Below are 21,161 nucleotides of genomic sequence, written 5' to 3'. Positions count from 1 at the left end.
TTAAATTTCACATACAAGAAAAAAGAATGCTTATATGTAACTCCAACCGTATTATTTTCACTCTTGTTTCAGTCTTTCACATATATGTAAAATTATGTTGCTAGATTTAAAGCAATGCAGAATATTGATTTGAGGGAAGCTCTGGCTGGCCTGGGGATCTCAGAAATGTTTGGTGTTGATGCTGACCTCTCAGTGATGACTGGTAAGTAAAGAGCCTCATCATTTTAAGTCTGTCTTGTTAATTAGCTGGTGTCTAAAATTCAGTTTAAAACAAGCTGAGGTAGCAAATATTTGAAAGTTTCTTTTAATGTGGTATGTTGGTAGGCCTTTTGTTCATGGTTATAAGGATGAGTGAGTCATTGACGGCACTGGAGCAATGAGGACATTGTTGAGATCTGTTCTATCGTACAAGACCTGTTTCTATTAGTCATACCAGCAATACCCAAATCTGACTAGGCACTGCATTACTAATGGATTTGTTCTCTCAGCCCATATAGCTTAATTTGCAAAGAAGTATTTTCTCGACACAAAATTAGTATTAATCAGTTGACATTATGGAATGCAGTAATCTACATCACATACAAAGATGTAGGATTATAAATCACCTTTTGGATTAGATATGTTTGCAAGGTACTGCCAACACATTTTGCTCCTTCAATACTAAACAAATCTTCACTGTTACTTGTTGCAAGTCTACTTGGCACTAACCAGCTCTTGTTTGGTGTCAGTAATGAGCTCCTAACACAGGTATGATTTAGAAGTCCTCTTGTGACGTGTTACCAGACTGAGCAGTGGAAAGTCAATACATTATTAACATTACAAGAAATGTTGCACTTGTTTAGCACTAAAAATAGGACACAGCAGATCCAGCATCTAGTGTTCCTTGTGATTCTGCATTATTTTTTGATCCCAAAAATCATCTTGGGGAAGCGCATAGCGGCACAGACCCTAATACTTGAGACAATTCTTAGTGTGAAGGAAAACTAACTACAACCAAGGAGAGTTATGAGGAATACTTTTAATAACATCTTTTTCACTCATGATTTGTTACAACATGACATCCTGTGATTTTTGTAATCCAATGAAATTTTGAAGTTTTTGTTAGATTTTTTAAAATAAATTTCCATCAATAAGTATGCTTGTTTAAAACGGGCCTTGTAAGGATATGTTAAAAGGCGCACCTGAACAACCAAATTGGTGGCATATTTTAAAGAAAAAACCATGAATCATTATGCGAGCTTGCTGCTGATGGAGTTGTGCATTTCAACAGCAGTCAACCATTTTTTGTTATATTCAGTACAGCTTTTCCCAATTTTACCTCCAATCACTCCATGATTCCTGGGTAAATTCCTATATCACCAGCCTTGTTCATAAATTACCATTTGTGAAATAAACTGAGTATTGCATCCATTGCCCATTGTATATAATTACACTGTAAACTATTTAGAATGTGATTATATAAATTAGAGTACGATACTACAAAATTTAAATTTGCATGGAAATCTGTTTGCTTCAAAGTTTATCAGCAATTTGCCCTGCACCACAACATGGGATTTATATACCATAATTATTTCAGTATCGTGGAATAGGGTAGCTGTAGAAACATGGTCAAGAAGAGGCTGAATTTAGGAAGAGCAAAACAGAACAGCCTCAGATGGTTGAGTTGTACAAAAACTGCTTATAATCAGGTCAAGTTGTATCTCCTGGGTAAGAAAGAGTTCAGCAAACGGTGTCATTACCTGGAAATCTGGCACTTGCACACAGAAATTCAAGTTACAGATCACTGCAGTTTACTTTTAATGCCAACTAACATGCACATTGCACTTGTGAGTGACACATTATTATTAAACTATACTGCTCTATTCACCCAGTATGCTCCAACTGCTGCTCTACAGGGAAATATGCACTGCGTCATGCTTCACTCATGCACACGGTGAGTCGCTTCCAGAGTTTGAGGAAACTGGAGCACCCAGTGATCAAAGACTTGTTTCACCTAAATACACACATGGAATCTACTTACTCTGAGTCTACTAACCTGAAAAGGGAGAGGGCTGCCGTTTCTTGGGCATTGTTGGCTTCACTTTTGTACTGGAGTCAGCACAGCACTGGTCCAGCACCAAGCCATCTATTTGAGTGAGTCTCGATGGATCCAAATTGAAGTGTAATTTTTGTAGATTTTTTTTTAAAAGATGCAAATAGTCAGCTATTCCTAAGAGGTAGTTGATTTTTTTTTTGTATGTGTAATAATGGCCCAGAATTTGCTGCAATGGCGATATTGGTGATGAACGCCATAAGTTACGAACATACAAAATTGATGGGCAGGAAAAGACCAGCTGGACCATCAAGCCTGCCCACACCACGGTGGCCAGACCATCATGGCTGAACACTTCTTCCCAAGCCCCACCACCCACCCACCCCACCATTGTGCTACCCAATCCTCCAGTGGTAAATTTACGCCACAGTTTGCTAGAGAACTGATTAGATTACACTGCAGCGAGTATAGCGGTGAGTCAGAAACGGCACAGCCAATGTCCAATACAGATCCAAACTGCCACGAATAGCAACAAGAGGTTATTTAAAGTTTCTATATGTCACATCTGTTATCTAACAGTTTTTCACTCCAAATATTTATTTACGATTATTGCCTTTTGACTTGGTTATTTAGTAAGGTGTTTTGACAGCCAGGCATTCTCCCCAACCGCTAGCATCTTTACATTAACATTTAGTGAAACCATGAACTAAGCATGGATTGCAACTGGTAATGAAATGTGGCTTGAGATTGTACATACTTTGGGACACAACTCTATGCAAGAGTCCCAGTTTATATATTTATAAAATGCAGCCCTGTGTTTGTTTTTAGGATTCCTTTACGGTCAAGTCAATATTAAACATTAAGGCCGAGAGTTTCCGCTTTGGGCGCAGTCGGCATTTGGCCGCAAATTGTGCCGGTCGTGTTCTAGTTCCAGTTTCCACTAAAATACATTAACATAATCACAAATGTAAAATCTTCCATGGATCTGCACAATCCGGCAGCTTAACAGTGTAATCATTTATTTTCTTTTTCTTTGCAATAAAAAATATTCATTATCATAGTAGGTGTAGCGCAGGAGGAAGCCATTCAGTCCATTGTGCCAGTGCCGGCTCTTTTGAAAGAGCTATCCAATTAGTTCCATTCCCCTGCTCTTTCTCTTTTGAAAGTTACTATTGAATCTGCTTCCACCACTCTTTCAGGCAGTGCATTCCCAATCATTACAACTCACTGCTTAAAAAAAAAAGTTTCCTCGTATTGCCTCTGGCTCTTTTGCCAATCACCTTAAATCTGTGTCCTCTGGTTACCGACCCTTCTGCCACTGGAAACAGTTTCTCCTTATTTACTCTATCAAAACATTCATGATTTTGAACACATCTATCAAATCTCCCCTTAACCTTCTCTGTTCTAAGGAGAACAACCCCAGCTTCTCCAATCTCTCCACATAACTGAAGTCCCTCATCCCTGTTACCATTCTGGTAAATCTCTTCTGCACCCTCTCTAAGGCCTTGACATCCTTCCTAAAGTGTGGTGCCCCAGAATTGAACACAATACTCCAGCTGAGGCTTAACCAGTGTTTTATGAAGGTTGAGCATAACTTCCTTGCTTTTGTACTCTATGCCTCTATTAATAAAGCTCAGGATCCCATATGCTTGTTTAACAGCCTTCTTAACTTGTCCTGCCACCTTCAAAGATTTGTGTATATGCACCCCAGGTGTCTCTGTTCCAGCACCCCCTTTAAAACTGTACCATTCTGTTTATATTGCCGCCACTCATTCTTCCTACCCATCACTTCACACTTCTCTACGTTTAAATTTCATCTTGCCATGTGTCTGCCCATTTCACCAGTCTATGTCCTTCTGAAGTCTGTTACTATACTCCACATTGTTTATAACATTTTCAAGTTTTAAGAACATAAGAAATAGGAGCAGGAGTAGGCCAATCGGCCCCTCGAGCCTGCTCCGCCATTCAATAAGATCATGGCTGATCTGATCCTAACCTCAAATCTAAATTCATGTCCAATTTCCTGCCCGCTCCCCGTAACCCCTAATTCCCTTTACTTCGAGGAAACTGTCTATTTCTGTTTTAAATTTATTCAATGATGTAGCTTCCACAGCTTCCTGGGGCAGCAAATTCCACAGACCTACCACCCTCTGAGTGAAGAAGTTTCTCCTCATCTCAGTTTTGAAGGAGCAGCCCCTGATTCTAAGATTATGCCCCCTAGTTCTAGTTTCACCCATCCTTGGGAACATCCTCACAGCATCCACCCGATCAAGCCCCTTCACAATCTTATATGTTTCAATAAGATCGCCTCTCATTCTTCTGAACTCCAATGAGTAGAGTCCCAATCTACTCAACCTCTCCTCATATGTCCGCCCCCTCATCCCTGGGATTAACCGAGTGAACCTTCTTTGTACTGCCTTGAGAGCAAGTATGTCTTTTCTTAAGTATGGAGACCAAAACTGTATGCAGTATTCCAGGTGCGGTCTCACCAATACCTTATATAACTGCAGCAATACCTCCCTGTTTTTATATTCTATCCCCCTAGCAATAAACGCCAACATTCCGTTGGCCTTCTTGATCACCTGCATACTAACTTTTTGATTTTCTTGCACTAGGACCCCCGGATCCCTTTGTACTGCAGTACTTTCCAGTCTCTTGCCATCAAGATAATAACTTGCTCTCCGATTTTTCCTGCCAAAGTGCATAACCTCACATTTTCCAATATTGTATTGCATCTGCCAAATCTCTGCCCACTCACCCAGCCTGTCTATATCCCCTTGTAGGTTTTTTATGTCCTCCTCACTCTCTACTTTCCCTCCCATCTTTGTATCATCTGCAAACTTTGATATGTTACACTCGGTCCCCTCCTCCAAATCGTTAATATAGATTGTAAAGAGTTGGGGACCCAGCACCGACCCCTGCGGAACACCACTGGCTACTGGTTGCCAGTCCGAGAATGAACCATTTATCCCAACTCTCTGCTTCCTGTTAGATAACCAATCCTCCACCCATGCCAGAATATTACCCCCAATCCAGTGATTCTTTATCTTGAGCAATAATCTTTTATGTGGCACCTTGTCGAATGCCTTCTGGAAGTCTAAATACACTACGTCCACTGGTTCCCCTTTATCCACCCTGTACGTTATGTCCTCAAAGAACTCAAGCAAATTTGTCAGACATGACTTCCCCTTCGTAAAGCCATGCTGACTTTGTCCTATTAAATTATGTTTATCCAAATGTTCCGCTACTGTCTCCTTAATAATAGACTCCAAAATTTTACCCACCACAGATGTTAGGCTAACTGGTCTATAATTTCCAGCCTTCTGCCTACTACCCTTTTTAAATAAGGGTGTTACATTAGCAGTTTTCCAATCTGCCGGGACCTTTGCCGAGTCCAGAGAATTTTGGAAAATTATTACCAAAGCATCCACAATCTCCACTGCCACTTCCCTCAAGACCCCAGGATGTAAGCCATCAGGTCCAGGGGATTTATCCGTCTTGAGTCCCATTAATTTACTAAGTACCAATTCCTTAGTGATTTTAATCGTATTTAGCTCCTCCCCACCCCCCCCCCCCAGAGCCCCCTGTTTGTCCAGTGTTGGGATATTCTTAGTGTCCTCTACCGTAAAGACTGAAACAAAATATTTGTTCAGCATTTTTGCCATCTCCATGTTTCCCACCATTAATTTCCCGGTTTCATCCTCTAAGGGACCTACGTTTGCCTTAGCCACCCTTTTTCTTTTTATATAACTATAGAAACTCTTGCTATCTGTTTTTATATTTTTTGCTAATTTATTTTCATAATCTATCTTCCCTTTCTTAATCAATCCTTTAGTTACTTTTTGCTGTCTTTTGAAGACTTCCCAATCTTCTATCCTCCCACTAAGTTTGGCTACCATGTATGTCCTTGTTTTTAGTCGGATACTATCCTTAATTTCTTTACTTAGCCACGGATGGCTGTCATTTCTTTTACACCCTTTTTTCCTCAGTGGAATATATATTTTTTTAAAGTTGTAAAATAACTCCTTAAATGAACACCACTGCTCATGTACTCTTACCCTTTAATCTATTTTCCCAGTCCACTTTGATCAATTCCGCTCTCATACCATCATAGTCTCCTTTATTCAAGCTCAGTACACTTGTTTGAGAACCAACCTTCTCACTCTCTAATTGGATATTGTGTCGTCTACAAACTTAGAAATTATACCCTCTAAATCCAAATCCAGGTCATTAGTATATAGCAAAAAGATCAGTGGTCCTAATATTGACCCCTGGGGAACACCATTGTATACTTCCCTCCAGTCTGAAAAACAATCGTTCACCACTATTCTCTGCTTTCTGTCCCTTAGCCAGTTTTGTATCCACGCTGCCACTGCCCCTTTAATCCCATGGGCTTCAATTTTGCTAACAAGTCTATTATGTGGTACTTCATCAAATGCCTTTCGAAAGTCCATATACACATCAACTGCACTACCCTCATCAACCCTCTCTGTTACTTCATCAAAGAACTCAATCAAGTTAGTCAAACACTATTTCCCTTTAACAAATCTGTGCTGATTTCATTTATTAGCCCATACTTTTCCAAGTGCCAATTAATTTTGTCCCAGATTATTGTCTCTAAGTTTCCCCACCCCTAATGTTAGGCTGACTGGCCTGTAATTGCCGGGTTTATCCTTCTCCCCTTTTTTGAACAGGGGTCTAACATTTGCAATCCTCCAGACCTGTGGCACCATCCCCGTTAATGTATTTAAGATGTTCTTAAGAGTGGTAACCTGATGCTGTTTTATTAATACAGCTGAAAATGGGTTTATCACAAAAAATAAACATTTTTAATAACTGTCTAGACCGCTACCTATGAGTAACCTAATTTTAAATCACTGAAAATGACTTAAAAAGCTATACTGAACCATTTACTACTTTCATTGGTGTACACTCGTCAGTTTCGCAGTAAATTAAATATTTTTTAATATTTAAAAACTATTAAAACGTGTCTACTAGTGCCTGTACATCTAAGAAAACAAGCTTAATTTTAAAACCCTCCTTGAACAGCCACAGACGGGTGCAATTGGCAAAAATTCTCCCTTCCTCGTTATTTTGATCGGGGGCCATGGTCAGTTTTGTGAGCAGGACCGGCTTCAGCGCAAGGATTTTTGAGCCAGTGGAAAAGATCACGGAAACTCGAATTACGCTGGACGTAATTTACGCCCAGTGTAAATCGAAATTCCGCTATGTTTTGCGCTGATTGGGCCGGATTGTGCTGAAAAAGCCAGCGCAATCTAGTTGAAACTCTACCCCTAAGTTCAATATACAAAATGAAGCCCTTCCACAGTGTGTCGTGGTAGAGTTGGTGCGTATGTGCCTGCTTAAATTTATGATAGATACTGATCTGTTAAATAGTTATCTTTTGATATAGGCAACCCGAGCGATTAGCTACTTTACTGATTCTGAGCCCTCTTGCACCATCCTGTAATCCAGCAGCATCATTCTGCAACGGTCTAAGTGGCAGCAGCGATCAAAGTAAGGTTAATTAAGTAAATTTGCAATCGCCATTGATTTTGATTGCAGCAGAGCTGTTCTAACTGTTTCGGCAAGGATCCTTGTGGAGCGGAGCGGCGCTAAAATTTCAGAAAATTATGGCGTAGCATAAGTAATGTATAAGTCACTCCATAATTTCCTGGAATTTCTACACCATCATAATGGCATACACCATAGATGCGCCATGCAAGTGCAAGCTTTCACCAAATTTCAGCCCAGTGAATTTAACTGGCAAAAATAATGGGATTATATTAGTGTGATGTATACTTACATATTCGCTAAATCTTTTTTGTCTGTCCTGGTCTGGACTCTATAATATTGCATCGCACAAGCACACGGAAAAATAGTTAATAAAGCAAAACTGAGACTTTTAAAGCATTTTGCACTTTTTACTAAATATCTTGTTTGGATTCTGGTTTAGTGCCTCCTATGTCCATCTAGTATCTTAAATTATCCTCTGCCATTTTAAAAATATTTTGTAAACATACCTGTATACGTAGATGTTTTCTCTAAATGCGCCATATTTGATGTAGGGATGTTAATTCAGTTTGGGGAAGAATAGTTTCCAATAATGATCATTGACTTCAGAAATATTTAAAATTGTTCATCTTATTAAGCATCCTTAATTACACAACTCAATCAAAATTAGAAAAATATTAAGTAAAAATGGGAGAGAGTGAGACAGAACATTCCAGTTCCAGTTAAGATTCATGTCCATTCAGGTAAAGTCTGACTAGTCAGATTTGGGTGTTGCTGGTATGTCTAATAGCAATAGGTCTTGTACGATAGAACAGATCTAAACAATGTCCTCTCCCCACCCCATGGGCACTAAGGCCAATTGTAGCACTCTTACCTTGCCATGGCTGAGATTACCTAACTCAGCACAGACTACTGATTAAACCTGAGACTTTACTGGTTTCTTTATCTAAGTGATGCACTATGTAAATTCACTGAGCCATTAGAGGAGCCCAAGGGAAAACACTTCTACCAGGAACAGTTTTGAAAAAGTGCTTGAACATATGAAGTAACAAAAGCAAAACCTGTTGGTCAATTCAAAGCACTAGGCTACCAACCCTATCATGCAAAATATTTTTTCATGATATTTTAGTGATTGGTCTCTTGCAGGGGCGGAGTTTTACTTGCTGGAGGCCCATGCAAAGGTTTGGTTTGGGGCCCTTATGTGTTACTAGACAGTGATACTAAATACTATCTACTTAATCTGGTGTCAAATCTGCACATGTACAATTGTGAAAAGGCATGTTTGTAATAGGTAATATAAAAATAGTTGACAAAATGAAAAGTGATAAATAACATGAGTAAGTGACATCGAACGATTATAGATGTCTTGAAACACTAATATTTCAGTATATGAACAGTAAGACAACTCAAAGTAGCTTTCTGTGCTTTAGCTGCAGTGAAGTCTTGTATAATGTCTGAGTAATCGAATTGCACTGGTAGTTCGGAAGAACTGAATTTCGTCTTCTCCTCCCACCTCAGCCATGACTTTGGGAGGGTGAGAAGGCGAGCATGAGGTCAGAGCCTGCTGCTGTCTACTACGTGACCCTTGGATTATGACTATTATTATCACTCACTGACTCGCACTCATTGTCTCATGCTCTCTGTGATACACACACCCTCACGTTCATTCATACTGACTCGTACTCATTCTGTTTCTTCCACTTAACACTCACTCTCGCACTCTCAGCCCTTTACTCTCATATATATTTAAGCTCGCACTCAATCTCTCACAGTCAGTCTTTTACTCAATCACATTTTCCCTCACTTTCATTCTCACTGTTACCCATTCATTCACTTACTCCCTCTCTCTCACTCAGTAACGCCCCTTTTACACATTCACTTACTCTCTCACACTCTCTCTCTCTCTCTCTCTCTGCTGATAACACTAATTGAGGGGTGTATGGCAAATTGTGAGAAGGATTTTAAAGGACTGCAGGAAGACTAGCAGGATGGAAAGATAGGTGATAAATGAAACTCAGTGTAGAAAAGTGTGAAATACATTTTTGTAGTAAGAATAGGGAAAAGAAATGCACCTTAAATTGCAAGATTTTAAGTGGAGTGGAAGAGACTTTGGTATGCAGATACGTAGGACATAAAAGGTGCCAGTGCAATTAGATAAGGTCATTTAAAAGGCAAACAAAATTCTTGCTTTTGTATTTAGAGGCATAGAATACAAAAGCAAGGATGTAATGTTGAACTTGTGCAAGACCTTAGTTAGATAGTTGGAGTATTGTGTACAATTTTGAGAAGTCCATTTTCAGAAGGATATAAAAGCAATGGAAAGGTGCAGCATAGATTCACTAGGATGTTATCAGCAATGAGAGGTTATAGTTATGAAGCAAGACTTAAGAAGTTGATGCCTTTTTTAGAGCTGAGAACGTTAAAGGGTGGCCTGATGAAACTTTTCAAAATTATGGGGTTATTATCAAGTAAATAGTGATAGATTTTTTTGTCACCCCACTGGTTATTAAGACAGTAACAAGAGGTTACAAATTTATGTAAAGAATTAAAGGAAAGGTTAGAAAAACTGCTTAATGCAGAGGGTGGTTAGAATGGAATTCTTTGCCATATCATTGCCAAAGTAGAGTCCATAAATACTTTTGAAAGGGAATTTAGTGGCTTGAAAAAGTTGAATATTAAAAGTATATGGTGAGTGAGCAGGAGAATGGGATTAGACTCGATGGATCGTGAAAAAAAACACTGACATATATTTGATGGGCTGAATGGCTAGATTTTGTATTGTAACCTTTCATAAGAATTAATCGGTTATTTGGCTTTTATTTGTTGTGGGTTCAGAAGATAACCTAATTTTTGCATAAATCTTTGGGAGGAATGCTGTCGCATTCCTATGGCAACGTAAGTGAAATGTGATATGTGTGTGTGTGAAGGTGTGTGTGTCTGTATGTATATATATATATATATGTGTGTGTGTGTGTGTGTGTATATATCTCATACGGAAGACTTTTTAAAAAAAGAAAATAGCCTCATCAATTGCACTTTTGTCTAGTTTATCATAAATAGTTTTATCTGACCATAATCCACAATCTTCCAATTTCTTATGTGCCATAAAAATTTAAAAATTGTAGACAGGAGCTCTCACAAAATTCATTGATAAATTGCCCTCAGTTGGTGTTATCAACACATTTCCACCTCTTGCATTTTGACATTTTACATGCAAAATTAATATAAATAAATAGTATGCTACTGGATGCACAATTTTACCACCGGCCACTGATAACAGGGATGTGTTTTCTGTTAATTCCCTGCCAGAAAATATATATGTTTAGTTATGAAAAATCTTGCATTTTCATGCACTCCTGTCCTCAAAACATCTTCCTGTGTCAGCATTTCATGTAAACATTTATAATAGGAAAAAGCTTTTCGGCTGCTACTTTTTCTGAATCACTGAAATTTCTAATGTACAAAATAAAAGTTTTTAAATTTAAAAAAAATGTAAATTACATATTTTGCAATAACACTAAAATTTATTAATTGAATTGTCTTTTGTGTCCTTTAATGTCTTTATTAAAGTTTGTATGTGAAGGCCTTACCCTCTCCTAAAAGTCTAGACTTAGACTTGATGGGCCAGATTTTGCTGGAGCATGGCATTTCATGGCATGCCCCATTAGTTAAACTTTTTCCCTCAACCTTCAGCTCAAATTTTATGCCCTGCAAGTTGCTGGAAGTGCGAGGTGAGGGCAACGGGGCATATTAGACCTTGGTGAACGACGGGACCAACAGTGTATCTCCTTAATCAATGAGATTTAAGGATTGAGAAAGAAACAGAGGAACGACGGAGAAGGAAATAGGGCGAATTAGAGTCAAATCAGCTACAGAAAGAGAAATAAAGAGAGGGAAAGAAAGATAGAATTAATGGAGAGAAAAAGACAGTAAGAAAAAAATTAAGAATTTACTACCTGGAGATATGAGACTCCACAGTTTCAATTGTTCCTTTTCTGGGCCGAAGAGGTTGAATGGCATTGCAGGAGCATAAATCTTGTCATTAAAAAGGTACTTATGCTGTTAAGTACTAGCTCTAACTTTCTGTGACTAGTTTAATTAGCAATTAATGTGGAAATGCATCAAATCTTGAAACTCACGGGGAGGTAGAGGGTGAGCTGCCATTTTTGCAAAGCTAATGACTGGGCAGTGCAATTCGTCCAGCAACTTCTGGCGATTCGCAATTCACAGGGTATCTCTTCCTTGCCACAAGTTGCTGGATGATTTACACAATAATGGCGAGTGCCATTAAACTCACTGTTATTTTGGCAGCAAAATCTGGGCCAATAACTTTGACCACAGTAGTGACTCTGTTAGCAGGTTCTGCAGTCTCAGCATGTCTAGTGTTCATAGTTTCTCAGGATGCATCAGTAGTCATTAAGTTACCCCAATAATAGAATGCTTTTTTTCTCAGACTCTTAACAAAATGTCATTGTTTTTCAAAATTATTTGAAGAAAAGCTGGACAAATTTTAAAAGCTTTATTCAGGTAAAATTTATTTTTAAAATGGCTGTGTGAGAGAGAGAGAAATTACAAACTCTATTGATTACAAGCTTATTGCAGCTTTCCTCATAATGAGTTTTAAAAACAAAATACATGAATCAGACTTTGAAAACAAACAAAGCCTGTCTTTTTTATCTGATTATCACCTGAGTGTTTTGATTGTTATAAAATGTAAGTATTCTAATTATTGACAGATGAGAAAGAGAGAGAGAGAGAGACAATAACAGCTATAAATTGACAAAGACAGAAACTACTTCTGGGAACCAGTTACAAAACAAATTTAATGTTTGTGGAAAGTTAGTTCTTAGAAAGTTACAAACCAGTGCTGTCAGAATAGGGACACCCACACCCTCGTGCAGTGCTGTCCATCCCATGACCCCCCCCCCCACCTGCTGACACACACCAGGAATCCATCATTGACCCAAGTCCCATATTCCATCCCTGCATTCTGCCATGCTTCTGGTTTCTCCCTCCTCAGTTTTGCCAAACCTCAGGTTCCCCCCTCCAATGCTGGAAGAATTTTCTCTTCCCCCACCTCGCTCTCCACCACATGAAATTAAACCCTAGTAGCCCTAGTACAGGATCGTCCTGAGTGCTGGCAAAGTGAAGAACCATTCCTAGTGAAACCAAAGCACAGAGCCACAAGAATGTAGGTAGACCTAAATAGAGATATCTATATAATCCCTTTTTAAGGTTTTCTGAGAATAATGGACAGTCATGGAATTCAATCCCTAAAACACTGGTAAAAAGCCCAGCGTACTATTTAATAAAAATGGAATTTGACTTATTCACTCATTGTAAATTAGTGGCTCTGATCGCCCTACCTGGCATAAGCATTGTTCAAAAGCAGTGACTCTGCTGACTCACTGTGAGCAACGACACAGGAGATCTGATACTACTTTAAAGAATATTACAGTACCAATGAGTCTCAAAAATAGAAATTTAGACTAGCATTGTGACAAATCTTAAAATGTACTATTTTCAGAGAATTTAAATGAGTCAATTCTGGGGAGCGAGTGGACTAGAACAGTAATTCCACTTCACATTCCTGAGTAAATTCTGCAAATCACTGTTGAATAGCACAGTTTAATTTCTCCATATTCAATTGAATTGGCATTTTCTATAATGTGCCCTCAGCAATATGCAGATTTAATTAAAACAACTTCCGCACCCAGTAATACAATATGTCACGTGCACCTCAGTGTTTGTGATTTACTTAGCTTGTGAAATGTTGCATTCTCTCTTCCAAACTACAGGAAAGAAGGACTTGTATATCTCCAAGGCTATCCACACATCTTTTATTGAGGTGAATGAAGAAGGTTCTGAAGCAGCTGCCACCTCAGGTATTGCTCTCCAGTAAAGCTGATAAGTATTTTAAATCTTGCATTTTAAGGCATAGGTTCTAAGAATATTGAAAATTCTGGTTTCTTACCACATTTTAATTAGTTCTGTGTCCCATATTATAGTGTAGAATCTCTATATTCATATGTTTATAGACATTAAATCTTATAAATAATGGCAGTTGAGTAGTTTCTGAACATTAGATGCCAACGCAGGTCCCAAATTTAAATCAGAGACTCAGCTCAGATTAAAATTAAACATTCTTACAAATATGCATTTTGCCAGTTTTCTGTACTTTCATACCATCTGAACCCTTTCTTCACTTGTAGTGTACCTATTAGTGGCATTATTAATGCCACTAATACCATTGTACATATTGTCCTGCCCCTCCAGCACCAGGAGGAAATGTGGATTGAGAGGCAAAGACAGCAGCCATATAAATTATATTTCTTAAAACTATGACTTAAATTTGTCATTCTAGGCTGTCTAGAACTCACTGGGCCCGATCTTAGGAGGGAGGCGGGTTGCCAGCGGGGGGGTGACTCGGCGCGTGGGTAACGCGCCCAGCGAAATCGGGGTGCTCCGCAAGTGATCGCAGCCTAATTGAAGGTGTTTACCCATGCTTCCGGTTTCCCATTGCAGACCTGCGCAGCGGGCGCACTGCGCACCCGCATCACAGGCTGTCAGCAGGAGGAGCCCTATTTAAAGGGGCAGTTCTCCAATGCTCCTCCTGCAGCAAAGAAACAAAATAATAGAATGGAGCAGGCCAGAGGCAAGGCTGCTCCAAGGTTCTCAGACTCCTTACTCCAGGTGCTGCTCGATGGGATGAGGAGGAAGAGGGAAACGTTTTTCCCAGCGGACGGGAGGAAGTGGTCTGCCTCTGCCACCAAGAAGGCCTGGCTTGAGGTGGCAGAGGAGGTCAGCAGCAGCAGCATTGTCGCCTGAACCTGGGTCCAGTGCAGGAAGCGCTTCAATGACCTAAACAGGTCAGCCAAAGTGAGCACACTTGCGCATTCTCCCACATTCCATCTTCCACATCACCTCCACCACCACACAACTACTGCACTACCACCACGACGCTCTCTCATCACTCCTCACATTCACTCAAGCATCATCCTCACCTTGCCTGCAGTTACTCACCGCCCCAGTTCCCATTCGAACACTACCATACAACTCAATCCTCATTCAATCTCATGGCTATGTCTCATACGCACCCTCCCATGCATCTCCCTCAGGCTCACCCCCACCCACACCAATGCATGCAGTGGGTCACTATGCAACTATCACTCAATCACGCCTCTCTGTGTTTTGCCTTGATAGGAGAACAGATGCCAGAATGCTCGGGAGAGAGCAAGGACCATAGGGGGCCCGCCACACCAGATGGCCTTAACGGACGCGGAGCATCAGGCATTAGAATTAAGCCAGATGCTGAAGTGCCTGTCCGTGGCAGACGCCGAGACTAGGGGTGCACAAACTACTGGTGACAGAAATCTAACACTCAGCACTCATGATAGCGAATGATCTTAACATCACTTGGCATCTGCAGCACCTCAACATCTGTCCACATGCTTAATATTGCTTTCTGCTCTCATGCAGGGCCATCTGCGACCGCCGTGACTGCGGAGGGCCATTTCTCAGAGGACCTGCCAGCCTCTGAGGGGGCATCGTCACATCTGAGCCAGCCATCCACCAGCGCAGATACACACACCTCGGTGGGTCACCGTCCTCAGTTAGTTGGGGTTGCACATGGTGAGTCACCACGCACATGTGAGCACGAGCATACCCTGGTGGCAGGGGCAGCCGTGGAGAGTCCGCATCGGTGGGAGCACTCTTCTCCAGGCTCTGCTCAGCCGGACCCAGATGCTGAACCCTGGGGGCCAGCCACGAAAAGGAGAGTCATCGAGGGCCAGCAGCACATTGCCGAAGTACTGGAACAGTTGCCACATGCACTCTCCACAATCGCGCAGAGGATGGAGGAGTCCAACTCCTGCATGAGTGGAATACTGTCACGGACGTGAAGGCATCTCTGAGATAGTGTCGTGGGTGGGTGCGGGAATGTCTGCGATGGAGGGAAGGCTAGCCTCCATCGAGCTTCAAGCACGGCTCAACAATGAGTCGATTCAGGCCCTGACAACGGCCATTTGGATTCAGGGTGAGCAACATTCTGCCGCCTTAAACAGGCTGAAAGATACTTTACAACTGGCCTTCCAAGGCTTCACACAAGTCCTCCAAACTGTCGTCCAGCAGGGTGGAAGGAGTAATGTGGGCCTGGCCCAGGAGAGGGATGATGGCGAAAGGGGATGTGGAAGTGTGGATGCCACTCAAAGCGCTTCCACGTCTCACCCGTTGCCACCCTCTCAACCAGTACCCGCAATGCTGCCTCCTCTCCAGGTGGCCGAGTCTGCCTCTGCACAGGTGCAGGTGGAGCAGTCTTTGGAGGGGCCCTCACGGGCACCGAAACCCAGAGGGCGTCCGTGCAAAGCATCTCATCGGTCAGGGCATGGACAAGAGCAACCTGCCACTACCTCTGCTGAAGCCACAGGGGTAGCACCACGTAGGGGTTCCTGTAAACGTAAGGCGAAGGTTTTGTGAGCACAAAGGGGATGCACAAGGGTGTATGACAGAATGTCATGTTTTTCATTTAGTTTTGTTTGTTTTGCCAACCACATTAAAATTTGTTATCACCACTACTGCCACGTCTTAGCAAATCTTTTCTGGTTTGTGCAATAATTCCCTTTCCTGAGGATCACCATGAAGACCCACACCTGATGCCACCCATTGGGTCACTGCAGAGTGGGTGTAGGTGTATTTGCAGGGCTCTTTTGTGCAGACAACTGAGAGATGCCGGCGATGTCCCCGGTGGCACCCTTGAAGAATCCGGAGGAGAAGTTGTTGAGGGCAGTGGTGACTTTGACAGCGACAGGTAAGAAGATGGTGCTCGGGCCAGTCGGGAGCAGCTCGGCATCAAGGAGGCTGCAGATGTCCACGACTACATGTCGAGTGACTCTGAGCCTCTGTGCCTCTGTGTGCACTGTTCCTCAGAGAGGTCCAGGAATCTGAGGTCTCGTTCTGTAGACCCTGTGGCGAGGGTAGTGCCTTCTGCGATGCATCTCTCTCTGCGGTTGCCCTCCCTCCTGCTGTGCAGGTGGATGTGTCACAGCACTCTGTTTTGGAGCTCCACGTGTCAGAGGTGGACGGCGGTGATGCTGTTCGTCCTCTAAAGAGGTCATGACTGCAGCTACGGCGGCCCCCATCTGGAAGATGTACGTTTGAGGGGGTCCGCAAGGTAGGTAAATGTGTCTGTACACCAGAGGTGAGGTTCCAAGTTGGTGAATTTTAGTGTTAGGAGGAGGGCAGTGCAGGCCAAACTTTGTCCAAAGTGACAGAGTGGCCTCCTCTCTAGGGTTTGGTAATGAAGGTGAGCTTATTAGGAAAATAGAGGATGTAAATACATGCTGGCAAACTAATGTAATAATAATATCATTTTCATAAGTAACTGGAACTGTTTTCAGGATGAAATGGAATAATTTAGGGATTACGGGCTGCACATTAACAGCAGGTGCCATGAGATTATCAAGGAACATTGTAAACTATTTAAACAAAATGGGGACAATGGCAGGATGGTAACTGACCCCTGAACGAGATTGATCTAGGGATCGATGATGGTCAATAGAATAGTGGCAATTGACTCATTCAGCAAAATGCTGCAAATACTCAGCAGATAAGGCAGCTCTGTGGAGAAAGGTTAACTTTTTTCCTTTCAGTTATAACCCTTCATCAGAACTGTGGAGTGTTTTCAGCATTTCGCTGAGTTAGTGAATTGCTACTAAAAATTTGGCTTACACTGCATACATTCCAACTCATCCAAAACTCCACTGCTGTATGTCTTAGTATGTACTCTTTGCTCTTCTAACACTCTAGCCTCCTGCAACCACCCTTGCCACCCCAGTCCCTTCCTTTCACCTCCTCCATCAGTTGTAAACAATTTTACAACACCAAGTTATAGTCCAGCAATTTTATTTTAAATTCACAAGCTTTCGGAGGCTTCCTCCTTCGTCAGGTGAACGATGTGAAAATGAGTGGCAGAGTGGCAGAGCCTTCTGCTCCATCAGTGGCAGAGCCGTCTGCTGTCTTAGCCATATATACTGGAGCTCTGTCCCTAAACCCTTCTGTCTTGCCTCTTTAAAGTCTAACTCTTCGACAGTGCCTTTGGGCACCTCCCCTAACTCTTCTACAACTGCTCAGGATCCACTTTCTTTTCTCAAGAACCCTGGGACATTAACTATGTTGAAAGTGCTTTGTAAATGCAAGTTGTTCTAGTCACTGTTTATTAAATATCAAGACTTGAAGAAGCAGGATGAATATGCCAGGTCAATTTTCATATGGTATGAAGGTTATTTTGTTATTCCAGGTGTGTTAAGATGTTTTGCGTCAGAACCTGTGCTGTCTGTCTTATGTCCGGCTTTCCATTTTATCCCAGTACAACCAGTTACAGCAGCCTCTAAACCAATTGAAGCCATGAGTTTGTGCAGCTGACGAGAATATACTGATGTTTATTTGTGTACTTACACTCATTTATTTTTATTTTTGAAAGAACCAGATCAAACATTAGTGTGGACAAGTATTCATGCATTCTCAAAATTATTATGCCAACATTTGAAGGTTACCCTATACCTCTGATTGTGAGATCTTGTTTGGTGCAACATCAACCTTCATTGATTTTTAGATTTTGCTTTACTCCTTTTGCCACTATAATGCACGATCTGTGAAAAGCGGTTTTGGTTTTCATTGACACTAGTTATAATGCAAATGTAGTTTAAATCTATAGTCAGAATCCACCTTACAGTAGAGCAAACCAGAATGAGATTCCCTGGAAAAAGAAATCTCACTGTGCAATCCTCTGGTCCGAAGTCAGGTCAGGCCTCAACTTTGCATTTACACCACGTGAGTTTAGCATTTGATGCAGGACATCACTTGTGTAAATGCATGCTAAGTGTAATGCCTCCCTAAGGCCTAATGTTGGCTGAGTAGTTGCTATGGGTTATATATAATAAATTCTTAGTTCATAATCTTTTGCTTAAAGTTAAAAGCTAATATACTTGTAAATGTTAAACATAGGATAACACACAGTTTGTAGTGTGCTACAATACACATCAGGGGCACGACATGAACTTATAAATGGCGTAAGCTTTTCTTTTATAGTTTTATTATCTCCTCAACCCAAGATATGTTACTGACTTAGAACACTAGTGTGTTTATTTTTTTATAATCTAGTGATTTTCTTTTTTAAAAAACTTTTTATGTTGCTGTTTGATGTCTGGAATGGGGTTTTAGATAAATAGCTTTCTTTGTGTATTATGATCAAACAGTGATCTCGATATTTGAAAAGAGTAACTTAGTGATATTTCTTTATAACTGCAATTGTTAGCATTGCTCATTTATACATTCACGATCACAAAATACTTACGGATGAGGAAGGCTATTTGTCCGATCTTAATTCATCCCATCCAGAACAATGCTATTCTTCCCTCCCCTTTGCTGTATCTAGTTGTTTCTTAAATCATTCCAGAGTTTTCACCTCCAGGACTCTGTCTAAGGTTCAATCCAAGTGTTGATTATTCTCCGCATGAAGAAGAACCTCCTGCTATCGGTCCTAAAGTTACCTTTTACTAGTTTGAACCTGTTGTTTAATTTAAAGTAATGTTTTGGATTAACCTTTTCCATGCCATTTACTATCTTGTACACTTCTATAAGATCAGCTCTCAGTTGCCCCCTTTTCAGGCTGACCAGGCCAAAACAGTAATGCAGGACCAGCGAGTTGTGCATGGAACTACTTAAATTGTACTTGTTCTGTTGCAGAAATGATTGCAGTTAGCAGAATGATGGTCCTTAATCCCCAGGTCATTGCTGATCATCCATTTTTCTTTCTGATCAGAAACCGAAGGACAGGTAAGAGAAAGAAATTCCTGCTAACACCAATGTATCATATGGTAAAGCTTAACAACACATTTTGCACTGTCAAGTAGTACAGATTAAAGAAAAATATTTGTATGTTATAAACTATGCACAGTGCTAAACTGTCAAATGCTGAAAATTATTGTGAAAATAAGTAAATTGTGACTTTCTATAATTTTTTTTTTAAAGTCCAGGGATTAAAATACTACTGTAGAATTAATTCAGAGCTCTGCATTATTTTAAAAATTCTGAGTAAATTATTTAAACTTAACTGGATAACTATATTTACCAGATGTCCTAAGAGTGACCTTTACCCCCTCCAATCTAGGTACCATCCTTTTTATGGGTAGAGTCATGCATCCTGAAGATATTAATCCAAATGGACATGATTTTGAAGCATTATAGATGCACCAGTTCTGCACTGATGAAACACCTCGTTTAACAGTTTTTCATTTCATAAGTGGTGTGTTTTGTACTCGTTGCATTTTAGCAGTCTGGTAATTTTTGTCGTCACTTTAGCTGAAGTAAAAAGAATATAATAAAAAGTACATTTGTAGAAAAAGTCTTTATGTATTAAACAATTAATTTTTGTATTACTGTTACTGTAATGTCACCTTCATCCTTTAAATAAAATATATAAACACTGTTCCATATTTATAACACTAAAATATTTAATACCAAAGCACTGAGGTAATAGTCTTAAAAATGCGACAATGTGAAGTTTAAAAATGAAGTGGCAATTATGTCCCAAGCCTTTTCTTACGTGTTCACATTTCACTTTAGCTCATGGTGTTTCTAAAATGATGACCCATAATTCTTTGACTTTACATTTTCACTTGCCGTTGGTTATTATGCATTGGTGTTTTGTAAAATATTAATTTCTGATTGCTGTGCTATTTTATTACCGTGCCGGGTTAGTGCTGAATTTTTCAACACTGAAGTGGTGGTATAATGTTGCACTGAAACATTTTTCTTTTAAATTGGCTCCCTTAAGCACTTGTAGTCTGACCCTTAAAGTTGGAGACCTGTCTGTACAATGTCATTTTGCTGGCTCCAGTGTAACAACTGTAGTCAACATGTTAACCTGTAGTTTTGTTCTGACTAACTGCCAGTTTAAATTTCAGTCCCCAAGGTAATGGGCAGATGCCAGTAATTGGATTGCCACATTTGTGGTCAAGTGAAGTGGGCTGCACATTCTCAATTTTCTGGTTTTGTTTTTTAAAAAAATTGTGCAGGCATGGTAGACTTCTTGGGTTTTAGCCATAACACTACTGGCTCAGTCATGATTAACTGGGTGGATGCAACATTTAGTTTGGTTCAACTTGTATGGTTTGGATGACTATTCTATTTATAATAGTTGTTTTAGGTGTTCTAAATAAAAAAAAAATTTATGCATTCGTGGGATGTAGGTGTCGCTGGCAAGATCAGCATTTATTGCCCATCCCTAATTGCCCTTGAGAAGATGGTGGCGAGCCGCCTTCTTGAACCGCTGCAGTCTGTGTGATGAAGGTACTCCCACAGTGCTGTTAGGTAGGGAGTTCCAGGATTTTGACCCAGCGACAATGAAGGAAAGGCGATATAGTTCCAAGTCAGGATGGTGTGTGACTTGGAGGGGAACGTGCAGGGGGATTCCCATGTTCCCATGCGTCCGCTGCCCTCGTCCTTCAAGGTGGTAGAGGTCGCAGGACAAGTCATTGGTAAGTACTATTGATTTGCCGGAAATAGTCGATGAGCTTAACACGTTATAAGCGCCACCTTTGTAATTGACTCTTATGGT

The 21,161-nt window shown here is 40.7% G+C and overlaps 1 protein-coding gene across 2 annotated transcripts in view; it reads left to right on the top strand.

The window, feature by feature from the left end:
• The window catches only part of serpini1 (serpin peptidase inhibitor, clade I (neuroserpin), member 1), a 59,851-nt gene extending 39,084 nt beyond the window's left edge, over positions 1–20,767 (top strand). For both annotated transcript variants that reach the window (XM_067995356.1, XM_067995357.1), the window contains exons 6-9: positions 105–202; positions 13,345–13,431; positions 19,289–19,378; positions 19,713–20,767. In XM_067995356.1, the coding sequence (XP_067851457.1) occupies positions 105–202; positions 13,345–13,431; positions 19,289–19,378; positions 19,713–19,789 (352 nt within the window). In that variant the 3' untranslated portion in view covers positions 19,790–20,767. The remainder of the gene's footprint in view (positions 1–104; positions 203–13,344; positions 13,432–19,288; positions 19,379–19,712) is intronic.
• The last annotated feature ends 394 nt before the right edge of the window (positions 20,768–21,161 follow it).

Source organism: Heptranchias perlo, chromosome 13 (genome assembly GCF_035084215.1).
Source record: "Heptranchias perlo isolate sHepPer1 chromosome 13, sHepPer1.hap1, whole genome shotgun sequence".
NCBI classification, from domain to species: Eukaryota; Metazoa; Chordata; class Chondrichthyes; order Hexanchiformes; family Hexanchidae; genus Heptranchias; species Heptranchias perlo.
The sequence above is the reverse complement of the archived record's forward strand: the minus strand, read 5'-3'. Positions and strand labels throughout refer to the sequence as shown.